The sequence below is a fragment of the Drosophila albomicans genome, chromosome X (genome assembly GCF_009650485.2).
Source record: "Drosophila albomicans strain 15112-1751.03 chromosome X, ASM965048v2, whole genome shotgun sequence".
Lineage (NCBI taxonomy): Eukaryota > Metazoa > Arthropoda > Insecta > Diptera > Drosophilidae > Drosophila > Drosophila albomicans.
The window spans coordinates 18,771,357-18,791,715 of record NC_047627.2 but is presented as its reverse complement, the minus strand read 5'-3'; the positions used below and the strand labels follow the sequence as shown (position 1 = coordinate 18,791,715).

The 20,359-nt window shown below is 41.7% G+C and overlaps 6 protein-coding genes across 7 annotated transcripts in view; 3 read left to right on the top strand and 3 right to left on the bottom strand.

The window, feature by feature from the left end:
* The window catches only part of LOC117578361 (V-type proton ATPase subunit D 2), a 127,123-nt gene that overhangs the window by 38,214 nt on the left and 68,550 nt on the right, over window positions 1-20,359 (top strand). The gene's annotated exons all lie outside the window — the stretch shown is intronic.
* LOC117570096 (uncharacterized) lies at window positions 2,665-3,770 on the top strand. Its single transcript, XM_034251552.2, has 2 exons — window positions 2,665-2,766; window positions 2,843-3,770. Exon 2 carries the CDS (start codon window positions 2,857-2,859, stop codon window positions 3,715-3,717), a length of 861 nt encoding a protein of 286 aa, XP_034107443.1. The 5' UTR covers window positions 2,665-2,766; window positions 2,843-2,856; the 3' UTR covers window positions 3,718-3,770.
* LOC117564651 (glycosylphosphatidylinositol anchor attachment 1 protein) lies at window positions 4,923-7,336 on the bottom strand. Its single transcript, XM_034243513.2, has 5 exons — window positions 7,055-7,336; window positions 6,642-6,992; window positions 6,387-6,587; window positions 5,188-6,293; window positions 4,923-5,121 (listed from the first exon to the last, which is right to left on the bottom strand). The coding sequence occupies exons 1-5, from the start codon at window positions 7,230-7,232 to the stop codon at window positions 4,993-4,995; spliced, it is 1,965 nt and encodes a 654-aa protein (XP_034099404.1). The 5' UTR covers window positions 7,233-7,336; the 3' UTR covers window positions 4,923-4,992.
* On the bottom strand, window positions 7,868-11,028 carry LOC117564616 (males-absent on the first protein). Its single transcript, XM_034243475.2, has one exon. It carries the CDS (start codon window positions 10,966-10,968, stop codon window positions 8,086-8,088), a length of 2,883 nt encoding a protein of 960 aa, XP_034099366.1. The 5' UTR covers window positions 10,969-11,028; the 3' UTR covers window positions 7,868-8,085.
* On the bottom strand, window positions 11,538-17,620 carry LOC117564626 (type II inositol 1,4,5-trisphosphate 5-phosphatase). 2 transcript variants are annotated; one of them, XM_034243493.2, is made up of 10 exons: window positions 17,494-17,620; window positions 16,773-16,997; window positions 15,650-15,836; window positions 15,299-15,578; window positions 15,041-15,229; window positions 14,370-14,720; window positions 13,372-14,263; window positions 13,119-13,305; window positions 12,824-13,048; window positions 11,538-12,727 (listed from the first exon to the last, which is right to left on the bottom strand). In XM_034243493.2, exons 2-10 carry the CDS (start codon window positions 16,947-16,949, stop codon window positions 12,558-12,560), a joined length of 2,658 nt encoding a protein of 885 aa, XP_034099384.1. In that variant the 5' UTR covers window positions 16,950-16,997; window positions 17,494-17,620; the 3' UTR covers window positions 11,538-12,557. The 2 variants fall into 2 exon arrangements, with proteins under 2 accessions (XP_034099384.1, XP_034099377.1); XM_034243486.2 differs by lacking the exon at window positions 17,494-17,620 and adding an exon at window positions 17,303-17,445.
* Window positions 17,736-20,353, top strand: LOC117564640 (translation initiation factor eIF-2B subunit epsilon). The gene is made up of 6 exons (XM_034243504.2): window positions 17,736-17,943; window positions 18,015-18,139; window positions 18,221-19,287; window positions 19,378-19,608; window positions 19,676-19,962; window positions 20,036-20,353. The coding sequence occupies exons 1-6, from the start codon at window positions 17,851-17,853 to the stop codon at window positions 20,264-20,266; spliced, it is 2,034 nt and encodes a 677-aa protein (XP_034099395.1). The 5' UTR covers window positions 17,736-17,850; the 3' UTR covers window positions 20,267-20,353.

The following is a 20,359-nucleotide window of genomic DNA, read 5'->3' as shown; positions in this document are numbered from 1 at the left end:
ATCTCATCTTTTGTGTGTTCATTGCACTTTCTCCTTTACGCAGCACCAGTGTGACCAGCCATCTGTAATATCGAAGCTGTTCTACATATTTCATTGGGGCCATTACATCAGTTCATATTCAGTTTTGATTTCAATTCCGTTTCATATATTTTCTTTTTTGTGACACAATAAAGACGACGCCATGCGAACATATATTTTATGTTATGTTGACTTTCGAATTCAGGATGTCAGGATGCTAAGAAAGAGCACACACACACACACACACACATATAGTAGTTCACAGCTAGAGGATGAGGCGAGTGGCTACCCTAGATACGACCAAGTAAAAGAGAATGAGAGGAGTAGAAGCCTTACCATGGAAATTGTGAAGTCTGGCCTGTCGAGGCAGACACGACTACACAAGTCTATGCATGCTTATCCTTAAAGTTTGTCACAGTTAAATAACAATAAATGTCACACAAAACGCCATAAGCGCGCCCGCACACTCACACACACATACACACACACACACGCATGGTGTGGCACACTAACTGATAGCTGCCGACAACGACAAGGACATAAAAGGCAAAAGTTGCCTCGACGCCAGCAGAGAGCGTCGCATAAAAGTTTTCTTTTCTCTTCGGCACATCCTCCACGGCCCTGGCTCCTTGTCTCCTGTCTCCAGTCTCCAGTCGCCTGGCGTCTGCTTCTTGGTGTTCCTTTGGCTCCTTTTGGCTCGTTTGCTCGTTGGCTCGTTGCTCTTTACCTTGGCAACGTTGTCGTAGATATTCTCTTCTTTTTTGGTTTTTTTTTTCTTTTTTTTTTTTTTGGGCGAGTGTAAGCCTCTGAATGAGGCACGTCATAACTTTGCCATAAAACAGCTGACAACTCCAACGCAAGCATATAAAGATGCCATCATCCCAGTGATGCCATCCCACCGCCCCACCTCATCTTCTCATCCTCGATGCTCACCCCATTCCATCATCATGCGTCGTGTGTGTGTCTTTCTGTCTGTCTGTCTGTCTGTCTGTCTGTGTATTGTAGTTGTTTCAGTGGCTTAATGTGCTAAACAACTGCGTAGCAAAAAGGAAAGGACAAAAGGAATTGAACTTCAGAAAATTTAAGCACTCCTCCATTGGCAGCAGCAGCTTCACCAGCTTCACCAGCTTCACCAGCTTCAGCAGCATCAGCAGAAGCATCGTCAGCAAGAACCAACAACAATCTGCTGCCCAGCCCTGTCTTGTCCTCCCCTACCCCCCGCTTCCCAGCCTTTCGTTTATTCCTTTATGCCACATCGTTGCCTATCCTTAGTTACCTAAGCTAACTCCGTTTTATTTTCGCCAAGAATTATTTATCTAGCTTGTTTTGCCTTTTGTGTCTCACTTACATTTTTATATACCCTACATATGTATGTACGATGTGCATTTAGCTGAACTTAAGAGGCATAATAAACTAAAGAAGAAGCCTTTAAGCCATCAGTTGGAACTGAGTTTAAAAGTGTTCAACTCTGTAACTACTGTTTGACTGCTCAAGAATAAACTTTATTTTTAACTAGTGAATTTAGATTTATGAATTTGGTTTATGGTGTTGCTGCAAGTCGCGGAATTTCGATATTTTCAAAATTCACTTTTTACTCTCGCTGCCTATAAGCTAGAAGGGTATTTTAACCTTGTCTCTCTCAACATAGTTTTCTTAGCCTTAATGTTTGGTATAAAAAAATTCACAATTTGTATTAATCATTTCGTGCCAACTAAAAATTTTGAATTTGAAAAACAGACTGAAAATGAAGTCCGTCAAAATTCCAAATTCTACTCAACAAGTAGAAAAAAAAACGATAGATGGCGCCACGCAGTAAGCTAGTGACTTACTGTGTTTCTGTTTGCTGCTTACTTCTGTTCGCCTGATATTTATCCAGCTGACCGTAAGAAAGTTCATCTATTATTATTATTCATTATTAAATTAACATGACAACCAAAGATACAAAATAATACTTACACCCTGCTGGAATTTTTGGACTTTTTTCCTATATCAATCTTTTAATTTTTTCTTTTATATAATATTATATTTTATAATGTACTTCGATTTCTTATGTATACGAAAGCGCAAAGCGGCTTTACTACGATTCTTTACAAAATGCTAAAAAAAAATAAATCTAATAATAATATATTCAATATATTTCCTTAGTACAACTGTGACTAAGGCATATAGCTTGACGACCCAATACCAGGGTATACTATAAAATGTGTAAGCGCATTATCATTGCGTCATAAATTCAAATATGAGTGCGCAATGCGAGAAGGATGAAAACTAGGAGTGCACAATAGATTTCCATTAGATTTGATGCAGGTGTGTGTGAGCAAAGGTCTTAGTTAGACCTAAAGTGCGCTAACACGTATATTTTTAGTCGGCAACCAATCTACCAGTTAATATGCATGTGCTCACTTAATCATACAAAATGTGCAGATAGTTTAACTAGAATACATACGAAACTGACAAAATAGTTTACATATATAGACAGATAATGGTAAAAAGTCAAAATTAGTATATTAGTATATTATTACAGTTGAAAGATTCGTGGACATAGAAAAACGACATATGAGATTATAAGAACAGAGAAAAATAAATACCTATGTATTTAGGCATTCAGATATACAATTCTTAATTCACTCTGAGTTAACTGTCTGTGTGTAAGAAGCAGGTGACTTGAGCACTTCACATTTGTACACATTGTTGTGCTCAACAATCGAGTCGATCAAAATCAAAAGGAATCTAAACCAAGTATAACAAGTAAAATCCCTAACCTTACCATTATTTTTACCACACATCGTTTACTATACAAAAACAAATATTTTTTGGCCCATAGATACATTCTTCAATATGAGCGATACACAGCGTCAAGTCAAGTTTGTGGCGGAGCAAGCGATGGCCAATCTGGTGGAGCACGCCAAGCGTCTTCAGCTGAGCAGTGTGTCGACCATTCCGAGCAACGATGAGAACAACTTTCGCAAATCATTGTCCTTATCGAACTCAACCCCACCAACCACTGGCAAAAAGTCCAAGATCAATGTCAATGCTTCTGGCATTAGCGTTGGTGTCGGCGCCAGTGGTGGCGCCCAACGTATGGCGCACCCAACTGCTCGCAAGCCGCGTAAAATTGAAGCGGAACCAACACCGCCACCGCCATCGCCACGGGATCAATGCATGATGGCCGAGCTGCGTGACGAATACGATCAGACCGATCTGCTAATTGAAAAGATGCTGAGCGATGCCACCAGCTTGAACGAGGACATGATAAACTGTTCGCAGCATCAGCGTGATCTCAATTTGGTGCAGGAGATCGAACTGGAGACGAACAGACGCTCGGTGGACACACTGTTTGAAGCGTTGAGCGCTGAATGCGAGCGCCCTGATCTCAGGGATGTCATGCGGCGTTGCTGCAGCGCTTTGGAACGCTCCAAGGAGCGTGTCTGCTGCCCAATTAATAGCGATCTCCAAACCATGAACACAGCCTCCACTGTGGAAGACACAACTGACAATAAGACATGGCCACAAATTTATTACAACGGGGAGGAAAACCTCGAGAATGAGTTGCCACCACCCGGTTATCTGACTGATCTGGAGCCCCTCGAAGCGTCCGTATGCCCATCTAAACGCCAACTGGACGAAATATTCAATCACACCACTCCCACCATGGACATGGATATGTCCGTGGTCGAGTTAATCACTCCACAGACTTAATAGGTTTCTCACATTGCAATTGTCGCTAACAATCAATAAAGGTTTCGATGCACTGTCAGTGACGCTGCCTCTCATCCCTTATCCCTCCCCCTCCCTTGCGCCGGGGCGAATCCTTCAATCCCCAACATGTGTGAGAAAGACGAACTTTTCTTGTTAAGCTTCCCCCAATGGAAAGCCATCGCTGAGCCAAGTGCACCATGCTGCTGCTGCTGCTGTTGCTACCGGGATTGAGCTGGAAGCTTTGGCTTATAACTAATTACCACCTTGGTTGCCTCCAATGCGTTTGCCTCCGCTTCACAAAACTTTAAATTGAGTTGCGTGTCATAGTCGAAAAGTTTATCCACCTAGCTACTACATAGCTGGGAGCAGCGTTGGGCTCTCTTCTCCTCTTCTTCAGTGTGAAAGCGTTGTACTATCGCTAGCTGCCACAATAAATCAACTTTGTCAAATTATGTACACACACAAGCACAAGACTCCCAAACACTTCTTCCCCTTTCCAACAAACGCACAGTTTTTGCGCATAATCCACATATATAGACAGAGAATAATGATTTCCAACTTTTTTGCAGCTACATTTTAGTGGGAGAAATCTCTCCATAACAATTTCAAATAAAATATCTCAATTCATTGGATGCTTGTCGAACTTTCTGAGCTGCTCTTCACTCACACAACATTTGGATTGAAAAAGTGTCATGAATTTGTAAAATCGTATATTATATTATTTTCTTTTTTTTTAATTAATCTGTCTTGCAACATTTCTTTGCCTATAAATGTTTACAATTAAATATGTACAGGTTACTTTGTACTTGATCAATTCTAGTTTTAAATTTAAAACATTTAAAACTGTTAAAAAATATATATTCGTGTAAAAAAGCGAAGTTCAATTCAAGTTTAGTTGATCGATTTAATATTAATCACTCTTTTCTAGTTCTTATCTTTGCAATCGAAAACACTTAAAACACATTTATATTTTTACTGCCCATTTTATAATAATTAACTACCCAGAAAAATACCATAGAGCTTGATTTATCTTTAACTTACGTAGAACTTTACATTTTTAGCTTTAAGTTGGTTCTCTTTAAAATTCGTGTAAACAAAAGAAGAATAGAGCGATTAAACCCAGTGCTGATTACAAGTTAAAATTGTTCACATTTATTATATTAAAATGGTAGCTTATGATATGGAACGATTTTGAAGCAATAACATTCTAACGCATACATATCTCATTTATTAAAATATCATATTAAACAGAAATGGAAATAATACAATGTTAAATCAATTGGTTTTCAGCTTAGTCTTAGTAATCTCAACATCCCGGCGCTTGCCCACCACCAGTGTCCAGCTAATAATCCAGAGCGGCAGGAAAATGGTGCAAACGACAAAGTAAAGCCAATTGCCATAGATCTGCAAAGAGAAATGAAATTAATAATTCAAGCCGACAGAAATTTGGTAATGTATAGATTAACTTACCACTGAATCAATAAGAGCAAAAGTGGCTGCATCCATGGCAGCCGATGCGGCACGTGGCAATAATTGCAGTGCGGTGAGCTCAGGAAACTGATAGAAACTCATGATCAACACAATAATATAGATGATAACCAATGGATTCAATAACAAAGTCCAGACACAAGTCAGATTACGCATCGATTTATCGCTCGCCTTCGTATTCAGAGCAATTATCAAGGGCATCGAAATCACAGCCACAAAGAAGCCCAAGGAAAAGTTCAGTAATCCAATGACGATCATAGCACAACCGTAAATGAGCAGCAGACCAATGTGAAGCAGCTCCAGTCCGCCCGGCGGTAAAGTAACTACAAATGGCAACACGAATCCAATCGCATTCAATCCGACCAGAATGCTCGCAGTTAATGGGGCTGCACTCAACGGTAATTTCGAAAAGTATTCCTGCAGTGGCAACACATTGCCGCAATAACCGATGAGCAGGACAAATGTCAGATAGATCAACACCGAGCCATAGGGCAATGAGAGTTTCATTGTATCGGCGGCCAATGTTGACTTCCCACCAGCACTTTTAGGATCTGATTGTGTTGCAGCAACGGTGACATCCAGTGTCGACCAGGTGAGATAGGCCTTGATGAATGTGCAGGCAACGAGCGCTATCAATGCCGGCATATAATCGCCAATGGAGATGTAACGATCATTATTCACAATCACATAGAAGAAGAAACTCTGATGAAAGCGTTCCAGCAAATTGTTCAGACTGCGTGCAATGCCCTCAATGGCCTTCAAAAGTGGCACCGCCGCTGACGTTGGATTGCTCTTCACATTAGCATTGGTCACCCGCTTCGATGCTGTTATGGTCAACGCATCGATGCGATAGCGATGGAACAGACCGTGATTGCCATTCGGTACACCCGAGGCTTGAGACGATAGCATGGCCAGCATTTGGCGCAGATTTTGCTCATAGTTCGATTGATGGGAACGACGCTTCTTGCGCGGTGTGTGCTTATAGCCGGAGACGACGCCTTCACGTGCCATAATGCGTTGCACCAAATTGAACATGTCCAAGTTTGGCAACTTTCCATTCAAACCTTCAATTTTCACATCAATGTAATCTACGGAAAACATCATAATTATAAGTTAGATTGCCAAAACTATATTATTATTATTCCTTTGATAGATGATGGCATATAGAAAAGGCTTCTTACCAACTTCCAAATCCTGCACTTCAATGTTTAATGCCGCCTGCAAGGAGCCGGCACGTGCTGGCAGATTTCCAGCACGCAAATAGGCATCAGAACTATCGGATTCCTTGTCGCCATCATGATAGGCTTCTAGCCACGCCTGCATACCCAGCTGCTCCTGTTCGGTTACCAAGAATATGAGATCCTTGGCCCAATAGTTCTTACCTAAAAACGCAGATAATTAATACAATATTCTTGTCATCGAATTGGTCAACTTACGTCTGGCAAAGTCGGCAAAGGCGAGCAATAGTGGCACACTGGGCGTAATGTCTACATGGACCGAGCTAGGCACACGATATGGAGCTGAGAAGACGATACCCTCGGTGGAACCGATGCGTGGTGCACGCAATATACCATAAATGTTCTTGCCATGAAACTCTTTGCCATCGCCAAATGGATATCGCAGCGTATAGTTGTGTGTGTGCGTCTCGAGACCAAACTCTTGGAATTTGGCAGCAATCCAGGCGTGTGGCGTTGTTGACTGATGCTCCTTACGTTCGCGCTGCAATTCCTCCAACAGCTGAACAGCCAAGCGATTCGCCTCGATGCGTATCTCCGGGTACACAAGACCTGCACAAAAATAAGCTTGTCTATCAACAGCACTCGCAAAACAGTCCGCTTAACAATGTTACCTGGTGACAGTGCATTCTCCGATAGGTACGTGCCATGATTGAATTCGGGCATCGCCAGACACAGAAACCAAACCACACCCGCTGTGTAGAGGGCGAGGCACAGTTTGCGCACATGCTTGGCCAAATTGTCCACCAGCTTGTTGTGCGTGGACAACGATGGATCGGAAAGCAGACCCATTTCTTGCAGTTGATTTGTTATTGCTCTCTCACATAAAACGGCGCAGCACAGCAAGCAAACAAAATTAAGCCGGCACGACTAGGGCTGAAGCACTACAGTTATTTTTGTTATCGATAACAGAGTATTAGTATTTTGTGTTATTTTGTGTTATAGCACTCCCTGGTGATAGTAAATATACCGAGCCGACACAAGACAGAAAGCACATCACAGAATGTTAAATGAAAAACTTTTATTTTTTCTGATTTAAATTTTAAATAATGGCCTATAAATATATAACTTTTTAACAATTGGAAAAATTAAACAACTTTAAATGTATGAAAGCTACTGTTGAGCTCGGCAAAATACAAATGAAGTAAATATACCAAAACTTATACCAAACATGTTCCAATCAATTTCAGTTATAATTGAAGCAGTTATAATTAAGATCAACTGCGCCCGCATTAATCAGCTAATTAATGTGAACTATGATATAGGGTCAAACTGCAAAGGGTTTCAAGGTTTCCAAAGGGGAGTATTTAAGCTTGCGGGATTTCTATAAACTCTCATCCACAATATGCATTATGCTTTCCAATTTCTGTATCTCAGTAAACCTAATATTTAATTGAAACATGTAATATTTCCTTTTACTCATAACACTGGTTTCAGTTTCTGCTTTTATTTATTGTGTACAAAAAAAAATGGTTGAACTCACTAATTATTAATGTTTGATTAAATTTCTGAAGCTTAGAAAATAAACAAAAAAAAATTGTACAATCTACTTAATTTTAGTACGTCAATACATTATTATCATAATAGGTATCTGAAGCAAACAGATATGGTTCAAATTACTTAAGCGAGCGAAAAAAAGCATAATCTAATAAACTCTTGCTACTGTCGCCAACGGCTCGGCCTCCATAGAACTATCCAGATCCTCGCCAGCCTCCGTACTCTCGGCTTCCTCTCGAGAACCGCCAGTCTGAGTGACTGACGCTTGACTTTTCGGCTCCTCAGATGCCTCTGGCATATCAATGGCCGTTGGCGCTTCCTGCGGTGGAGGTGCTCCCTGAGTCGCTGGCGTACCCAATGCGGCCGGCGCTCCAAGTCCTCCGATAGCCGCATGAACGCCAAGGGCAGCCAAAGTACCAAGAGTTGCCGGCGAGCCTGGCACCGTTGGCGCCGGCACAATGGTGCGCACCTGAGTGATGAGGTAGGGCAATGTGTTGTGTGGCTTCCAATTCAAGAGGTTCAAATCGATAGTGAGTTTGGGTCGCTTAAATTGCGGCAACTGTAGATGCTCGTGTATAGTCTTGGCCGTCACACAAATCACATTCTGTCCCTTCCAATATTTTATCATCTTCATCGATTGCAGCGTATAAATTATGTCATCTCGGGTAATGCCGCTCTCTTTGCTTAATTCCTCGATGCTCGTCTGTTCCGCTGAGCTGCGTCCCTTCATCAGTTCGAGCAACGTGTACGCCCAATAGCTGCGATAGCTGAGACGTCCCAGATCGGACAGCGGTATCTCCGGGCTGCCAATGATGCCCTCTTCGCGCGACAGCACATAGCTAAATGCAATTAAGAGTTTTCCATAGCCTTTGCGCTGATGCGGTGGCAAGACAAGAATGCATGCCACATTGTTATACGAACCCTTCTCTTTGGAGAAATAGCCAACAATGTGACTGCCCTCCTTGTCAATTTCGCAGAGCACATAGAAAAAGAACGGATCCATGTCGAAGAAGAGACCCTTGTGGTCGAGAAACAGTTTGGCCATCAGACAGAGCAGCTGACAATAGAGCGGCTCCTTTTTGCCATTCACCTCAAATATGGAAATGGTACCCTTGCGATAGATTTCCTCACCAGGCGGCTGACGTCGCTTGCATTCGCTCATGTGGTACCGATAGCTCTTCTCTAGCAGCATATACTTGAGGCAATATTCGCAGACGTACAGCACTCGCGCCTTTCCATATTTGCCGGGGAATGGACTAAAGTACCAGGTGTCAATCTCATAGTTGCCAAATTGCAGCTTATCAATGTATTTGATTTTCGTTATGTTCTCGTGCTCCTTTTCGAGGGCTGCTTGGGCGGCTGTGAGTTCGGCATGACTCTTCTGCACATGATTAATCTCATCGTACCGTCGCTTTTGGTAACGTGTCATCTTCTTATCGCTGTAATCATAGCGATTCTTATCGCATGCCGACAGATAGTAATCCTTGTTCACCTGTCGCTTGGGTCGTTGTTCCGTTGCCTGACCGCTGCTGCTGCTACTGCTGCTGACAACAATATTAGCGCCACTTGCACTGCCACTTCCACTGCCGCTACCACTCCCAATGCCGCTGGCACTAGCACTTAGACTAGCACTGCTTGTGCCAGGCTGTTCGCTAATCGCTGGTGTCGATGGTATTGGCGTTGGTACTGTCACGCCACCTAAGTCTTCAGCATTCGTTGAGATGCGATGTCTGCTTACCCAGGCGTCCAGACGACGATTGAGACCAACGTAGTGCACATAGTATTCGTTCGGCGTGCCCGTGTTGTCCGTGCATCGTGATTGTAACACTTGGCCGGCATGTACAGTGCCATCGTCGCGACGTATATAATAGATCTTCTTCGGATTTTCAATGATCTCGATCTTTTGCAGTGTCGGATCACCGCCACTTGCGCTGCCACCGCCAATATCGCCACTTTCGGCCTCCACATCGGTTGTTCCGGGCGCCGTCTCCATCTCGCGCGATGTGGCATCATCATCACCATCATCATCATTCTCATCGAATTCATCGTCATCCTCATTGTCTTCGCTCTCTTCGCTGCTGTTGCTCTCCTCGCTGCTGCCCGAAATGTTCTCAATGTCTTCGTTGAGCAGATTGCGTGTGGGTTTCGGTGGCGCAGCCATCCGCTGTTGCCGTACATCACGTACCACCACTCGTGGCACCGGCGGAACTGGCGGTTGACGCATCTCTGTATGTTGACTGTATGTGGACGCCTCTGGTGGCATGTAACGCATACGTTTGTATGGTAGCAACAGATCGATGTCCCCGTCATCGGTGGGCGACTCTGGTGTCTCTGTCACCTCTGTCACCACTGCTTCCATTTCAATGTCTGCTTCCGCCTGAGTTTCCGCTTTGCTTGCCATTTCCACTGCGTTGCTTGGAGGAACATCTTCGACAGCCACCTCTGTCGCCTCCCTGCTGGCAACCATTTCTTCAGCGGCAGCAACACTTTTGCTAACTCCCTCCTCCTCCTCTCCGACAGCCACATTAAGGCTGCCGGCAAACTCTTCGTTACTCACAAAGACAACTGTATTGGGTGAATGCTCATCTTCGGTAGCATCAGCGCGAACATCGCTGCCCTCATCCGAGTCCGATGAACTGGTATCGCTTCGTTCACCGCTGCTCGAGCTGCCGCTATTGCTGCTCTCGTCTTCGAAGACGGAACTGCGATTAGCGTCCATTTGTTGCGAATGAGGCTCCGCCATCTCCCCAGTTTCTGCCACTGACACCGTACTTGTCTCCGACTCAATTGTTTGTTTGTCGGCATCTGTTGTGGCAATCGATTGATCGACTTCGCTGTTATCGGCATCAGAGGCTTCGATGGGACCGCTTATTTCCAGGCTGCTATTCAGCTCGGAGGCTGCATCGTCATCGGGTGGCGGAGAGCGTGGTGGATTGCTGCTCGTTGATGGCCGCTCCCAGTCCGGTATGTTGCCATGTGTTTCTTTTGTTTTGAATCGCAAATATTTCATAAACTCTTCCGATCTTTCCATTCTGCGCTTTGCTGCTGAATATAAAAACAACTCGGCTATTGTGCTTCAGTGTGACCACATCGTGTATGAGCAAAAATACTTTTCTTTACCAGGTATGGTCACAATACTTGTAGCATTCTTATTGCTCATCGATATCAATAGTTTTGGTTTCGACTGGTTCATAAATATTGCGAAATTAGAACTAACATTAAGGACTTTTATTTTATTTTTGATATGCATAAAGTGGTGAAAATGGGTAATTGCTTTATATCAACTGGATTCTAGTAGGACAAATTGCAGTGTTGAGTAACGTGAAGCATATTTTGGCGCAAAAATCGCCAACAGCCACATACATATTTCAGTGTTGATAATATAATTTTGCAGTTCTAATAGAACTCAACACATCCAATTTAGCGGGCAACTGAATTCTTGAAGCTATAATAATTAAATCAATTGATGTTACTTCCTGCAACCAGCAAAAGTATTTTACTTAGTCCTTTAATTTTGAATTAGTTATTTTTATTGATTTATTATCTGAAATATAATTCAATAAAAGAAACATGACTGCATTAAATTTGAAAAGCATAAGATGGATCTGTTTTTTTTTTTATTTTGACGGATATTTATAGTACATACATATGTATATAGATTAATTAACACATTATATGGGTGTTAAACTAAACGTTTATTCACATTTATTACTCTCTTAAATTTTGGAATGTTCTGGGCGCGTGTTATGGATCGGATCGATCAGATTAATCCAATAATAAAATATTGCAGTGTCTTGATTGTAAAACCGTGAGATAGAGGGAGATAGATGGCGAAAAAGAAAGTGATAGAGTGTGTTAATCTTCGTACAGCCCCAACTATATTATAATATATGTATGTAATTATGTTATTAAATTGATAGCCCTGCCGACAAGGAAAATTCTTATTGATTGGCTGGTAGTTTAACTGCCATAAATGTGTGATGTTTAATTCACTTCTTAAAGATGCTGGACTTATTAACTAAATAATCGACAACACAAAAAAAATAACAACAAAATGCATACAATTAAATATGTATAGTAAATACCTTAAGTTGAAGCCAAGTGTTATTTAGTCGAATGAATTGGAATCAACAAATCAACAACAGCAAATATCATTTCGTATATTGTATGTACAGCACATATTCCATTAAGTATGGGGTGCGATAACACTCCGTTAATTGTACATTAATTGCATGTGTTTTTGTTTGTTATTTGCATTTTTTTTAAGTTTTTGTGTTTTAAGCCCTATTTAGGCTGCAAGCCATATTATAATAATACATAATATGGTGATCGATGATGAATGTAGTTGTTGTTAGTAAGGTGCATAAACATTTAACAGGTAAAGCATAGAACAGATATGTACGTAAATGCTAAGCCATCAAGAGTGAGCCACGGAGATACAGTAAAATGGAGAGACAGAGAAATAGAACAATTCTTACTCATTCACTCGGTTGGCATACCAATAAACTAGGCAAATACATTCCAAATTACAATTAAAATAAATAAGTAACTAATTTACATCCATATTACGGTCTGTATATAATGTAATTTCTTTTACGTCTAGGCCGATCGAGTCAACGACTATGTCTGCAAACTGGGTCCGGTTGCACCTCCATGTCCATTGCCACCCACGATTGCATCAGATGTTTCGATGTATATAAAGCGCCGCATAAACTCACTGCAACGATTCGCATAATCTATCGTCATAGCGTATTCGCTGCTGCGCAATAGAATTCGTCCGAATATCGAAGCTGGATGGATGGAAAGAGATTGACATACACACAATTAAAATGTATTTATACAATTACATAAATAGTATTGTGCTTTAATCATTGTATACAACTCACCAACATTAGATAGCTCGTAATCGTGACGCTCAATTCCCTCGCGCAGAAACATGCAGAGATGCATAAAGACATTACGCTTCGGCGGACTGAGCAACGCTATCAGCTCCATGGCCTCTGATTTACTCTTACTGATTAGTAGATCTTTTACAAATGGCTCCAACAGCGCCTGATCGGGCAAATCGAGCAGCAACAGCAAAGCCTCGGCGGCTGTTTCTGGTGTTCCAGCTGCAAAGCAGAATAATCATGATAATGAATATATCAATCGCTTCAATGCGGCAGTGCTGGGGATACGTACGAAACTCAGCCTCGGACCAAGTGTCGAGCCAATCGCGTACATCATTAAACTTTGCACTGAGTGCCTTCCGGCGATCGTAACTTTGGAATATGCCGCGCAATCGATCTCCTTGCTTGTGCAGATAATCGATGAGTAGAAAGAATTCCCGTGGCATCGTCACACGATATTCAGGCGACACATCATTCATCTAGCAACAATTGAAGACGAATTAAAACTTTACGATCTGATGAACATTTTTGCAAGTTCTACTTACCAGTTCCTTGATTTCCTCCTGCCTGTATTCGCAAATAGGTCGATTCGTGCGGCACATTGTCTCCATGGAGAGGCCAAAGCAACACGGTTGATATTCGCCAGTCACAGTGATGAAAATGTCGCGTCCCGACTCCACATGCAAGATGAGTATATCGAAATCGCATTTGCCCCTAGTCGTACACATCTTTCGCAGCAGTCCCGTTATGGAATTTGGATCGACCAACATGCGTAGTTGTATGCTGCGTTCCGAGTCAATCATTAGACTATCGGAGCATGGATCCACTCGCAGCCATTTCTCGCAAATGTCATTAATTGGTGCATCCTTCACTTTAAACTTAAAGTCAACCTGTTGCGAACAATTGTTGTAGACATTAAAGTCACGCGTGGAGTGCTCATTGAAGCGTACGAGACCAAAATCAATGACGGTCTTTGATGCAAGAATCTGGGGTTGATTGTCATTCTCACGCTTATCCACCGCCTTGAGCACCTCCTCCTGTACTCGTTTGTATTTGGCCTCGTCGCGTGTCTTAATCTGCACTTGAAATATGGCATAGACGGGCTTATGATCGCTCTGTCTTATCTCCATGACGCTGTTGTAGTCCAACTGTTCTATGCGTTTACCCTTCCACAATACGCGATCGCAATATGCTGGAGCTCGTTGCTTTTCGGACGTATCATACGTATCGGTATCCACATCGTATTTATATGTGGGTGCAAATTTGATATCACCCTCCATGTAGCCCCTGAAGCATCGATCATGTCGCATCTCATTGCGTAACTGATCGTATTGCAAGAGTTGCTCAAAGGTTGACGCATCACTCATCGGCCCCGGGCGCTGATATCCAGGCGGTTCCTGTATGCGATAGTTGAGATCTCCCAACCAGAATATGTGGCTACAATATGCAATTATGAAGTATTATTATTACAAATAATTACGCATATTTGTTATTAACAGAGAGAGGGAGAGAGTGAGAGACAGAGACAGAAAGAAAGTCTTACTCATGATCGCTGATAGTGCGAAATGGTCGACCCTCTTCCTCGAATCGCATGTCATTCTCAATAATTCCGTAGTCTTCGTTGCGCGCCGTAATATTCTCCATATGCGCGGGCAGATGTGAGTTAATGAAGCATAGATTTGCCTCATTCAATTGCAAACTGACACCAACGCCGCCCTTGTTGCCGACTGCATTCAAGAATCCACGTGGCACCTTGTGGATGCAACAGCGGAGAATGTGTGGACGCAGCTGCTTTCGCACAATGATGGCTAATATGATGCCAGACAAGCGAACCGACATCAACTCCTCGTATTCAATGCCATTCTCAGTGTGCAGGTTCTCCATCATTTTGCGTCTGTCAAGAGCAAACAAAAAGTTATTGGAAGCGGATGGTTCATAATACTTTATGTTAAAATATCTTATTATGCATAAAAAATGATTACATTTTTCGTTAAGTGACTCATCTTTTGAGTAAATTAAAATTTTAAATGCGAAACGTGTGTTAATAATAGTTTCAAGTGATTTACACTTAGAAGCATAATTTTGTCTTAGTTTGTACTAATTCATTGCATAAAGCGGGCATTGTTTGCTGGGAAGCTGTTGCAATTGCCTCACGATAAGATAAGATAAGATGACTTATCTTTGCACAATTTCGTATGATTTAAATATACTTACATCCACTGTGAGGTGTACATTTGCAGTTGATTGCTATTGAGCATCATGATTTTGGTAATTGTTTCAAACTCCTGCAATCCAATGGCATAAATATGTGGTGCATTTTCGCCTCGTGCCAGCCATGGTTGCAGTGAGCTGGTGTTCTCCCAACATGGTCGATTGTTCACATTCCAGGTGGCACAATAAATGCTGCAAAAGTGTCAAAATATAAGTATTAACCATATGCATACATATGTTTACAAAAATCAGTATTCATACGTAATATCTCTGTAGACGATATATTGACTTTCACGCTTCTTTAGCTCCTGCTTCACTTCACCAATTTCACGATAGTCATCGAGCCACCGAAAGTTCAACACTTTTTCCTCATGTGTTTCAGCACTCGACATAGACTTTTTGCAGGAATAGATATGAGCAACGAATTCCTCGTAATCAACCGATTCCATGTCCGTTTTAATGGGGTGATAATAATATTTGATTGGCCTTTCGTCATCTGTTGACAAATCAAACTGTTGCTGCGTTATGGAACTCTTGGCATCTGCAATAAATTCAAAAACATATTACTAAAAGGTTACGAATACGAAAACAGTGCTTGTACTTGTTATTTACCCTTTGTCAGTTGGAAACTTTTATTTATCGGAAATACTTTGTTTATTTTCAAATCGTTGCTCACAGTCAGTGGTGTGCGCAGGAGAGTGAAAGAAACGAGCGCATATGTGCCGCCCTTAGAGGATGAAACCAATGTCAGCAGACCCTCGACATGCTCCTGTCCTATAATTTGATATGCTTCAAAGATCTGATGAGAGATAAAACATATACATAAATATATTAACTATACGTATTCCAATTGGAAAGAACTGTCATCTTATCAAATCATATACTACGAACGATCTTTCTATATAATCAACTAGATTTTAAGAGCCACAAAATTTATAGACCTCCTTTATCAAACGATTATATTGACGCCATAGCTTTATGAAATTTTGCTATTATCGGTTACAACATTTTTAGTATACAGGTTAAGTGAAACAATGAAAGTGACTGATGGAATCGAACAGCGAATCTTCCCGCTGATAATTCAACCCTTTATGTGCTTTATTGCTCATTTTAAGATCGTTACAGTGGGAATTTTGATAACTGTTTTGGTTGTTGCGTTGATAGTTCAATCAGTAAATGAATAAGTCAGCTAAGACAAACGAATTTTAGAGATTTGTTTCTACTCATATTAAGAAGTTATAAGAGTCTTTGCTAATTGTATTCACTACTGAACATACAAATGACTGACAAATTACTACTTCGAACTATTGACTATTATCTAAAATGTATTATTGTTATTATTTAGCCAAATCCAGTTTGAAGATGCGTGTGCTAGTTTTTATTTATATTCATTTATTCATTTTTTTTTTGCTATTTCTTTTCTGCCTAATTCTCCCAGTGTGCTGGATGAAAATAATTATCACCAGGCAGTGAAATACATTTAAAGAGGTTGAACAAACAATGTTATCTCGAAACTCTATTTGCGGAGTTATGTTAAATGTAAATAGTACATTAAATCGCTATCTACGGAGCTATGTTAAATATACATGGTACATTTGAAATGCTAACATTGAGAAGACTTGATACTTGAAAAGAGATGGCAAATCAATGAATCGATTAATCAGTTACACTCGCATGCATAAGTGTGTGTAAGTGTGCATGCATGCATGCATATGTATGCAAAATAGTCACTTACCAACTGAACTTCTTCATCCGACTTGAAACGTTGTTGCACCAGTTCCATTGTTGTTTTTCTCTTCGGTGGCACAGCCGCCGTTGCTGTAGTTGTCGTTGATGTTGGTGTTGTTGCTGTAGCTGTGGCCATGGTCGAGGCCGCATTAGCGGCATTGGGGAAATTGCTCCCGCGTTCCATCGCTTTTTAAGCTTCTTGCTTGCTGTTGTTTTGCTACTTCTGTTGTGGCTAAAGTGCAAGCGAATGGAGAATGAAAATAACATTGTTAACCACGATATTACGACGACGGTAAATGCCGGAATTCGTCTTCTCCTGCATGTATGTGTAGTTCTATATATTATGCTATTTTTAGGAAAACAGCCAACAACAACTAGTGACGACACCACTGCTTGAGTTTCTTTTGCTGTTTTACAAGTGCACAGAAGCAAAAACCAGCGATATTGAGAGCCGAGGTCAAGAGACAATTTAATTTCAACGCTTTTCTATTTGTTTTACATATTTCAATTTTTTTTCTATTATTATTTTGAGCTTACATTGCGTGGAGTTAGGTAGTTTGTGGGTGTGGGCGGGTATATCTTTTTTGTTGTACAATAACACACACACTATTGCCGTCAATTATTCACACAGTGTGTAGAAGGAACGACGATGACGATAAAAAGTTGTATTCAGCTTTCGATTTCAATTGTTACACACTCGGACACACACACCCATTAAAATTACTCACATATTATATCAACAGCGAACTCATTAAACTGCAATTATATTTAATCACAAATATTGCAAATGCAAATAACATACAATATACACTAACAATAAAAATGCAACTTTATGAACAACAAAACATTCCAGCCGAATGCCAATAGCAATACAAAAAAAAACCAACGTCAACAGCTGATCAGGGTTGCAATGCTCAATAACAATCGATAATTTAACCAACACTAACAGCTGACAGTGCTGTTAAAGACACAACAGCAACAGCCTACTGAGGCAACACAAGTTTTTTAATTTTGTTACATTTGGCACGCAAAATTTGCGTGTGTTTACTTTCTGTGTATTTGCTAGGTATTTACAAATAAAACAAATGTCACAGTTTCAAAAGGAGATCGTGCAAGCGGTACTTATAGCCGACAATAATGTGTGGAACTTTAAACCGCTCTCCGACGAAGGCTCCACGGTGTGTATTATTGAATGAATGTCACGTTGCATTATTATTGAATTGATTGCATCTTGTCATTTTTTATGAAGGCGCTGCTACCGTTGGTCAATGTAAGCATGCTGGACTATGCGTTGATTGCCTTGAATCGCAGCGGTGTCGAAGAAGTCTTTGTCTATGCCAGCCTATATCTGCAGGACATACGGCAACACATCAAGTGAGTGACGTTCGTGACGTTCACCTGTCTCCTTGCCACAACAAGTGTGTGCCACATTAAAATTCTTATTGTTTTTTTCAGACAGGGCATCGCCACATTTGCATCATGGTCATTTAAAATGACCGTTCATGTGATAGGCGGCGAGGGATGCCGTTGCTTTGGTGATGCAATGCGTGATCTGGATGCCAAAGCATTGATACGTGGCAATTTCATATTACTGGGCGCCGACACGGTAACCAATGCCGATTTGCGTCCCGTGCTGGAGCAGCACAAGCGCACCGCCAAATTCGATAAGGGCGCTGCGGCCACATTGATCTTCAAAGAGGCGAGCAGCAGTTGCGGTCGTACCGGTAATGAGCTATTGATTGCCATGGACAAGCAGAGTTCGCGTCTCCACTATCATCAGCGTTTGCGGATGCATCACAAGGAGGGACGCTATCAGTTGCCGCTCGACATCTTTCTCAGCAATGCGTGTGTAACGCTGCATCACAATCTGCTCGATCCACAGATTGCCATCGGTTCACCATCGATGCTGTCGCTGTTCAGCGATAACTTTGATTTCCAGACACGTGATGACTTCGTGCGCGGCCTTCTCATCAATGAGGAATTGCTCGATAGTCGCATCTATGTGTCGCTATTGCCGCCAGCACAATATGCTCATAAGGTAAACAATTGGCTGTCGTATCAGCTGGTTAGTCGCGACATCATCAGTCGCTGGGCATATCCACTGGTGCCAGACATGGGTGTCTATAAGCTGCAGCAGCAGTATGTCTTCTACAAGGATAACATCTATAAGAGTCACTCGGCAAATGTGTCCAAGGTGGCGTTACAGGAGAATGTCGTCGTTCAGGCTGGCAGCCATGTGGCTTGCGGCACCACAATTAGTTGCAGTGTCATCGGTGCCAATTGCCGCATTGGCAAAAACTGTCAGCTCAACAATGTGTTCCTCATGGCCAACGTAACCATCGAGGACAACTGTCAGCTGCGACACTGTGTCATTGGTCCTGATGCCGTCATACATGAGCGTTGTGTCATTGAGGCTGGCTGTGTGCTGGGCCCCAAATGTGTGCTGCCGGCCAACACAAAGCTGGCAAACACACTGGTCACCAGCTCACCAAATACACAGCGTAGCGAGGAGAATGAAACGGGTATGTATGGACTATATATATGGCTTTTAATCGAAATAGATTCTTAAATTTATTTTATTGCAACTTTTAATACTTTTTTTTCTCTAACAGTTGAATTGGATGCCATTGGACCAAAAGCCTATATTGTAAGCGATGTGACAACTGGTGATCCAGACGATTCCGATGACGACGAACAGCTGCTGCCCAGTACCACAACACTAAGCATACCTAAAATGTGTGAGATTCAAGCAGTGGCCAACGATGCTAGCGATTACAGCTACTCGAGCGATGATGACGATGAGGAATCTCGCGTAGCGACACCTCTGCCCGATGATACCAACAGTAAGCAGCAATCAATACTTATTTTCCCTTAAATGAAATATTCATGAAATTTATTTCGCTTTTGCAGTCTTCCTGTCGGAAGTTATTGATTCATTGACACGCGGCTTTCGAGAGAAATCGAAACCTGAATTTCTTATACTTGAGATTAATTCATCACGCTATGCCTACAACATGTCCCTAAAGGAGGTGAATTTCAATGTGGTCAAGGCAGTGTTTGGCATGGAAAGCATCATTGAGCCGGCTAACAATAATGTGCTGGTTGCCATCAATGCCGCATTCAAGCAGCTGGGACCTGTTGTGTCTAACTATATTAAAAGCGAGGATGCCATGATTGATTGCCTAAAGGCATTGGAAGTAAGCAACATGAATAAATCACCGCTCATTTACTTTTATTCATTAATGATTATCCCTGTTCCCTTCCCTGTAGGACATTTGTGAGGAGAACGAGTTGGTTCGCGAGAAAATATCGCAGGTGGTGCATTACCTCTATGACAAGGACTTTGTCTCTGAGGATGCCATTCACGCCTGGTACGAACAGCTGGATCCCACAGAGCAGCCAACATTGAGACAAAGTCTCGCCAAGCTGGTTGAGTGGCTGAACCAATCCAGTGAAGAGGATGACGACGATGACGACGACGATGATGACGATGATGAATAGTCACTTACATGTTTTATATTGAAAAATCATTGAATACATACAAAAAAGGAAAACAAATGAAATAATTAATTTTTTTTTTAATTTTTATTGCGA